At 19.3% G+C, this 9,184-nt stretch overlaps 2 protein-coding genes across 2 annotated transcripts in view; one reads left to right on the top strand and one right to left on the bottom strand.

Moving 5' to 3' along the window:
- The first annotated feature begins 1,481 nt into the window (after positions 1 to 1,481).
- LOC102678695 (zinc carboxypeptidase-like) lies at positions 1,482 to 4,098 on the top strand. The gene is made up of 6 exons (XM_031514650.1): positions 1,482 to 1,657; positions 1,913 to 2,431; positions 2,778 to 2,865; positions 2,936 to 3,138; positions 3,486 to 3,570; positions 3,815 to 4,098. The coding sequence occupies exons 1-6, from the start codon at positions 1,514 to 1,516 to the stop codon at positions 4,006 to 4,008; spliced, it is 1,233 nt and encodes a 410-aa protein (XP_031370510.1). The 5' UTR covers positions 1,482 to 1,513; the 3' UTR covers positions 4,009 to 4,098.
- A 3,551-nt stretch (positions 4,099 to 7,649) lies between these two features.
- Positions 7,650 to 9,184, bottom strand: part of LOC102678475 (luciferin 4-monooxygenase-like) — a 20,254-nt gene continuing 18,719 nt past the window's right edge. Inside the window, exon 8 of the mRNA XM_006624650.2 lies at positions 7,650 to 7,875. Within this exon, the coding sequence (XP_006624713.1) occupies positions 7,714 to 7,875 (162 nt within the window). The 3' untranslated portion in view covers positions 7,650 to 7,713. The remainder of the gene's footprint in view (positions 7,876 to 9,184) is intronic.

Raw genomic sequence — 9,184 nt, 5'->3', positions numbered from 1 at the left:
TAACAATTTTTAAAAAGTGTACAAAATGATAAAATAATGTCTTTTTTTTGCCATGACTATAATTTATAATTACACTTTAGTAAAGAAGAAAAATAGAAATTAAATTAATATAAACTATGATGATAAGAAGAAATATTTCATTAAAATTATATAAATAAATAAGATATATTTAATAAAATAAATATATTTATTTTAATCATAACATTAATGATAACTATATGAATAATAATGATGAAAATTATAATAATGGATTTTAATGTGATAATATTAACAGATTGATATAGATTTTTCTTGTGCAGTAAAAAATGTGTTGAGTTTTTAAATGCCTAGAAGAATAAAGATATAGATAAAAAAGAAAGAATATGAAAAAGAAAAAAAAATAAGCATGTAAAAAAAATTGAAATTAAGAAGAAAAAGATTGTGGAAAAAAGAGCGAAAAGATTTAACTATATCTGATTAGCAATTAATAATCGAATCTAAATGAAATTTTACAAACAAAAATAAAGTTAAAGCTGGAGAAAATAAATAGAACAAAAATTATTAGAAGAAATAAAGAAATAGAAAATTTGTGTGGATTTAATTACAGAATCCTGAATTACAAGAAATTCTATAAAAATGGCATAAATTTGGTGATAATTTTATAGTTGTCCATACCATAATATATATTCGAAATCATTATGTTTTGAAATTGATATTCATGATTCACTCAATAATTTTGTTTTAAAAATATTGAAATTTTTTAAATTCTATTTATTGTTTGAATAATAATAATATATATAATAACAATAAAAAAAGATGATATTAAAACAAAACATCTGGTTAAAATATACTGGAATTAAAAGTTATCTATAAATGATTGTGAAATTCTGACGATATTTCAAGTGATGAAATTGTCAAGATAAAAATGCTCACTCAAAATAAATCTGATATTTCAGATTAATTGATTGATAATACGATTTTTGAATAATGATCTGATAGAAATGATTATTGGTGTCGTGTGCAGTTGAAACGTTTAAATATAGAGATAGATATGCTGACAATATAAACTTCTTTCGTGAAGGCATAGGGTAAGATCATTTATTCTATTTTTTGTTCATTAAGTAATAATTGATATCTTAGTCTCAATTCAATTTTTTTTATTATTTTATATATTTTATTTTAGTTTGATACTTAAATTTGTTTTATTTATTTTAAATTTAATAATAATTAAATTTATATTAATAATAAATATATTAATAAATTTATATTTTATAATTTCAATATCTTATTTAAACTATAATGAAATCTTTTTATTTTATTTTATTATTCAATATTTTTTTTAATTTTAAAATTTATTATAAATTCTTTTTCTTTAATAATAATATAATTTGATCTAATATTTATTTAGATCAAAATTTAAAAATTTTTTCGTGAAAAAATTTTTTATTTCACGTTCGTTTTAATTTTATAAACATTTTAAATATTTAAAATAAATATTTTATGCAATATTAAAAATTTTTTCTTAGAAAGCATTATGTGGAAGTTAATTTTCATCGGTTTGGTTGGCTTAGCGATAGCCGAGAAGATAAAATATGATAATTACAAAGTATTCCGTATCGCACCTCAGACAAAAGAGCAATTTGAAATTGTGCGCAATTTGGAAGATGTTTCTGACGCGGTATGTATATAATATATTTATTTTACATGATATCAATATTTTTTACTATATAAAATGAAAACTCATATTAAATATTCAAAGAAAATGTTTTTCTTCTTTCCATTATTTTATAATAAAAAGAAATATTTTTTTTGTTATTAATTTCTTATCTTAATAATAAATGTCTAATATTATTTACTTTAAATAACAAAACAAATTTTCATAATCTTAAAAGCAAACTATAGTAACATAATTAATAAATTTGTATAATTATAGTTCTCTTTCTGGAAAGAACTAAATACTGTAGAAGGTATTGCAGATATAATGGTTGCTCCTCATAAGATACCAGAGTTTTATGATATGATGATGAAATTGGATATTCCTTATGATATCTATGTCAACAATGTTCAGGATTTGATTGATAGTGAAATATCACCGATTCAACCGCTAGTTGCATTTAATTTCGCTCAATATCATACTCTCGAGGAGATCTACTCTTATTTAGATAGTTTGGCCAAAGCCAATCCTGGCAAAGTCGAAGTGGTTGTTGGTGGAAAAACATATGAAGGACGTCAGATTAAAGGCGTGAAACTTAATTTCGGCATAAATAAACCTGGAATTTTCTTAGAGGGTGGAATTCATGCTAGAGAATGGATCACTCCTGCTACTCTTCTTTATATAACAAATGAACTGTTACATAGCAATAACGCTGATATCCGAGCACTTGCTGAATCTCACAATTGGTACATCTTTCCTACCTTTAATCCTGATGGATACGTATATACTCACACAACGGTAAATAATTTGATACTAAATTTCATATTCGAAAAATTAAAAAATTTAAGAAATTTTAGTAATGAAGTGAAAATGTCAAAATTTCAATAAATGTATTATCGATTTTATTAAATTTTTAAATTTTAAAAGAAAGCTTTATAACAATTTAATAAAAAATAAAATTTATTTTTCTTTATTAATTTTATTATTATAAATATTATAAAGTTCACATATATATATAGTATATATAATATATATTATATTATATATACTATTAATTAAAATTAATATATGTTTATATTGTTTAAAATTTATTTATATTCATTTTATATTATTTTATTTATTATTTTAATAAATTATATTTCAGAATCGTTTATGGAGAAAAACTCGTAAACCATATAATCTTTTATGCTATGGAACTGATCCTAATAGGAATTGGGGATATAAATGGATGTGTAAGTTTTTAATTTAATATTTTATATAATTTTTCATAATTTTTATAGAAATCATATTTTTATATTTTAGCTGGTGGTGCTAGCACCAATCCATGTTCAGAAACTTATGCTGGAAGTTCTGCATTTTCTGATGTAGAAACAAAAAGTTTATCTGAATTCATCTCATCTATCTCGAATAAATTTTCTGCTTACATTGCTTTCCATAGCTATTCTCAACTTTTAATGTTTCCTTACGGTCATACTAAAGATCATTTAGAAAATTACAATGATGAAGTAAGTAAATAATTTGTAAAATTTGTTACTTAATTATGTTAAAAAGATTAAATTTTCTATATATAGTTGTCAATATATATAATATATACACAAATAAATTTTGTATAAAATAATAATATATTTACATTGGTTTTTCTTTTTAAAAATTACATTTTAATATTTTTTAAATCATAAATTTTATATTTATATTTTATATTAAATAATAGTATTAAATATATTATATGATAAATAATAATTAGTATAGTCGATAACAATGATGAATTTTTCATTTCTTTATCAATATATTTATGTTAATTCATTGTACTTTGTACAAACACAAAGAAATAATTAACTTCGTACATTTTTAGCTTGCAATCGGTAAAAAAGCTATTCAAGCTCTTGCGAAACGTTATGGAACTCAATATCAAACCGGAAATATTGCTGAAACTATTTGTAAGTATACGTTTTGATTATTTAAATACAATAAAAAATTTATTTTTTATTTTGTTTTATTTTATTATAAAATAATTTTATCATATATTTTAATTTTATATTACTAAATGAATCAATTTAATTTGAAATGAAAAATAATTTTCTTTTAATGAGGTTAATTTAAAATTTATCTCTCAAATCAATACAAAATGAATCATTAAAATGGTCGTTTAATAGCTTATCTTGATTTAATTCTTTTTTTCAGATATTGCAAGCGGAAGTTCAATGGACTGGGTGAAAGGAACTTTTCACAAACCAATTACTTACACTTATGAACTAAGAGATACTGGTCGCTATGGTTTCTTGCTTCCAGCTGATCAAATTATTCCTACTAGTCAAGAAACCCTGGATTCCCTGATTGCTATATTTAAGGAAGCGAAAGTTCGAGGTTACAAATAAATACGATCACATAATTAGAAAATATATTAAAACAATTATTTGTTTCATTAAAATTTACAATAAATTAATATAATAAATTAATATAATAAATTTTGTTAACTTTTTTCTAAAATATTTATATCGTTATTTTTATACAGTTTACGATGTCGTGTTTTAGCAATATCGGTATTTTTACAATACCATATTCATGTCATTGTTATGAACCAATAAAATTTTTTTTTAATTGTATAATATCAACAATTAAAATGAAAAAATGAAAGAAATATTCTAGATCACGTTTTGTTGAAATGATAGTCAATGGTCATAAGCATCAGCTTCTATACACAAATATATTTTAGTTGAAAAAACATTCGACACATATATACATACAGTTAACAAATTTCTAATATTTGGCGCGAACAAATATCAATTTTTTATAAAAAATTAAATAAAAATGAAAAAAATAATATAATGTAAGATATTTTACATATAATTTATTGGCAAGTTATCAATTTTATTAATAAAATAAAGATGAAATGATTTTTTTGCAAAACGGGGATCTACTTTGTATTTATTAATTCAATTTGTGTATTATTATAATTTTACTTTATAAATGTGTGTATTATTTTAATTTAAACTTTATAAAATAATTGAAATTATTAACTATTATCACACTTTTCATAAATTAATTTATGATTTGAAACTAATTGATGATTGATTGTTTACAACTATTTACTTTTGTTTATCATTATAATTTTACGGATAGTAAAATATATAATATTACAAGTAATATTTTATTATTTTATTGAATGAATTAGGAATAATATATGTAGAAGGTCAGTATATATTGATATAATCAAATTAAAAGAAATAATGAATATAATATAATATTATCAAAAATATGCATTCTATTAATATTCACGAATTTTTTTTAAATTTCCAAATTTATGTTTTATGATTATACGCATAATATTATCAAAAAATAGAAAGATTATGTGTATATCTATAAATGATATAGTATATATTTATAAATGATATAGCATAATAGCATAATTGCAATACTGTGGATGGATTTTCTCTAGACTTCGTATTTTAAAATTTCATTAAATTTCTTTTTATTATTAAAATGTTTAAGAATGGTATGCTTCTCTTTATTTCTGTTTTCACGGTAAATTATATGCTAAGACAATTAGTAAATTTTTATATAATATTAATATATTTATGTTATATGATGCCTTTGAAGAATTAATTTGAATTAATTTTAGAATTAATTTAGAGACTAAAATAAATAGAAATGTATATTGATATACAAAATTTTCGGTTATGACTTATTTATTACGTTATAAACAATTTAAATTTGTATTACAATTCAATAAAAATTGCATTAGAAGAAAAAAAAATAAAACATTACATCGTTTCTGTCACAGTCTGTCTCATTTCATCTTATAGTTATAATTTAATAAATAATTATAATTTAATAAATAATTTTAGATATTTTTCCAAAAAATATACACTTTCGATTAATATAATTTAGAAAAAATGAAATAAAATATTTGAATTTTAAATCTAAAATTTTAATTTCAAATTTTTATTAGTTTACGAAATATTAATAAAAAAATATTTTTAATAGAATATATTGAATTTTGTCTACATATAATATTAGATACAATATACTAATATCTTTGGAATAACAATCTTAGTTAAGTATCTAATAACCAATGATAACTTCAGTATCTCATGTATCAACATGGTAAATTTTCTAGCTGATCGCTTGCTGATAACAAAATATATAACTAAACTAAAATTATTTTTAGTTTAGTTATATTTTTTGAAAAAACGTGAAAAAATTAACATTGACGGCTATTTATAGAAACCATAAAGAAATAATCTTGACTAACTTAGAAATTTTAAAAATATATATTATTATATAAATAATAAAAAAATATATATTAATATATATATTATTTAATAGATTTATTTTAAATTTATTTCATACTTTTATTTATCTACGCAAAAATAAAAATAGTAAATAAAAAAATTTTTATACATTTTATTATACATTTTGTTAAATTCCTCTATGAAAAATTTGTGTGTGTATAAAGTATGAGTCATATATAAAACAATTTATTTTTCGATTGTGTTATCAACCCATTCCTGAAGTTATGATATATAGTAATAAAACTAATTTATTATAAAATTCGCTGTTAATAAGTTTGATTGTCTTATATAAGTTCGAAGATAATCAAAAGCAAAGTCCATATGAAGAAATTTATATTATTATTAAAGTTCAAGGTTATAATTTCGGAAGAGTTCTAAAAAAATTTTTGAAGATTAAAGGTTCTAAAAGTTCTGAAGATTAAAGAGTTTTAAAAGTTATGGCGGTTAAAGGATTCTAAAAATTCTGACGATTAAAAGATTCTAAAAGTTCTGAATTTCAAAAAATTCTTCCAAAATATTAATCCTCTCTAAAATTCCTTCATCTCGCGAGATCGCGAGTCTTTAGTGAGATACATAAGCCACCAATAACATTATGGATCAGCCTTCTGATTGAACAATACCCTCTAAGGAAAATTCCTAGAATGAGACTAAGGAGCTATGCCATTCACAAAGTCCGCTATTTTTCCCAAGTGAAATTGATCCATAAGTGTTGTATTGATAATAATTCTTCTCAAGTAGAATAATGCTAATTGGCTAAAAAATGTCGTTACAGGTCTCAGATCACATTGATACTCCTGTCATGCAAATTTTATTATGCCGAATTTTTAAATATATAAAGCAAAGAATTGTCCAAATTCTTCTCTCAAAAACAGCATTGTCTTCGCAATATTACTGTATTATGTGTTCAATGTCTGAACAGACAGAAAATTTTTTTAAATGAAATTGAGTTTCAAGTTTTTATCATTTTTTTTTGTGTTTCATATACAATTTTATTTAGAATTATTTTTTTTACAGAATAATATGAATATTTTACATTTTAAAATTTTGCTCTATTTCGTACATTATGAAATTATATATAAAAAAATAATATAATAATACAAAAAAGCGTTAATTTCTTTTCTAAAGTGATATTTTATTAATAAAAAAATATTCATGCATAATTCTTTATAATCTATATTATATTCATATGTATATATTATATATAATATATTATATATTATATTCAATGCTTTATATAAAACAGAATTATTGTTAATTTTGATATTAATTGCATTTAAAATATATTATAAAATTATTTAAAATTATTATAAAATATATAAAAATTTTTATGATTATATTTTATTATGATTATATTTATATTTTTTTATTTTTTTCATTTTAAAATAAGAGATTATAACATTATTTAAAATATTATACCATTATAAATAAATTGTAAGTAAAATTTATGTTATACTTAGATATATTAAAATAGATATTATAATAATATAATACAGAAGTTATATTATATTATCTTATATTATAACTAATAAAAATATTTATATTAATATTATATAATATTATATTAATATATGTATAAATATATTAATATAATATATTTATATTAATATTTATATAAATTAATATAGTCATAATAATCATATAATCGTAATAGTCACAATAAAAGTGCAGAAATATATTGATAGTTTAACAAACTATATTATATATATACAATAATATAATGTATATAACAAATATATATTCATTTATATTATTTTATGTTACAATAAAAGTAATTAATACTTTCATAATTTAATTGATAGTTAACTCTTTTGCCATCGCTCTCAATTTTTTTCTTGAAATTTTTCCCGAAGGAGTATGTGGTAAACTTGGTAAAAATTTTATACCACCACGTAATTTGTAGATATCCATCATATTGCTAGCAACCATTTTTGTCAATTCTTCTTCAGAAACCTATAAATTAAGTAATATATATTTTATTTATATAATATACATATAGACATATCATTTGTAGAAATTCTACGTTTAATTCTATCTGAATTCTATATTTAATTTTATATTATTATTAATTTATATTTTATTATTTAATTATCATTTTATAGTGTCATTTTATAGAGATTTTTTATATTTCTTTTTGACACATTGATATATGTACAATTAATTGTAATTTATGACATTTAAAATAGATATTCGCTAAATAAAAAGAAACAAATTCTAATAAACATTAGAAAATAATTTATTTGTATCAATCTTTATCAATTTATTTAATTATTTGTATAATTTATCTATATAAATTTTATAATTAAAAATGAAATGAACAACAATCTATTATTTTTTACATTGTACATTAATTTTCAAATTTTTTAAAACAAATCAATTACTTGCACTTAATCGACACAAAAAAATGTTTATGTTTTTAAAAATATTTATTTTTTAATCTATATTTATTAAAACTTGTTTTCCTCATTTTATGTTTTTATTCTATAATTTTTAACTATTTTAGTATAAGAAAATAGCTAAATATATTTCAGTTGACAACATGCTTCTATTTATCTATTGCTTATAATCGTTTGTCAATATTTTATTTTATATTTAAAACAAGATTTTTTATACACGAAGTTTATATCTTATTTTAATCATCTCATTGCTTTATAATGTTCCATTTCAAGGTAATAATAGCTTATCTATTGTTATATATTATAATATAATATTTATTTTCTTATTTTTAATAAAAATTCAATACTGCTATATTTAGAGAAAATTGGATATAATATATATCATGTTAAAATATATGCAATTGTCACAGAAAAACAAAGAAATTATTAATAAAAAATAATGATAATTTTGTTGAATAGTATTTTTTTTCTAAATCTATTTTATATGTTAATTTTATTTAAAAATATTTTTTTATTTATTTAAAATTTTAATATTTTATTTATAAAAAGGAACGAGATGATTGCATTTTAACTATATTCTAACATAATTTTATTTATAATATATTTTCTTTTATTTTTTATTATTTATTATGTTTTTTTAAGCATTACAATATTTATTATATTTTCATAAGCAAAAAATATTTATAAAGAGAAATAAATACTTAATATGAATACGTGATTTCTAAAATAAAATATTGAAAAATATTCATTGTTTCTTCTTTTTTTTTTTTAAAGTGAGGCAAATTATATAGTTTTTCTATTCATTTTCCTATAATTCTATGTTTATCGTTTAATTTTCAATAATAATTTTCAATAATAATATATCA

The sequence above is a fragment of the Apis dorsata genome, unplaced genomic scaffold, assembly GCF_000469605.1.
Source record: "Apis dorsata unplaced genomic scaffold, Apis dorsata 1.3 scaffold_1088, whole genome shotgun sequence".
NCBI classification, from domain to species: Eukaryota; Metazoa; Arthropoda; class Insecta; order Hymenoptera; family Apidae; genus Apis; species Apis dorsata.
The sequence above is the reverse complement of the archived record's forward strand: the minus strand, read 5'-3'. Positions and strand labels throughout refer to the sequence as shown.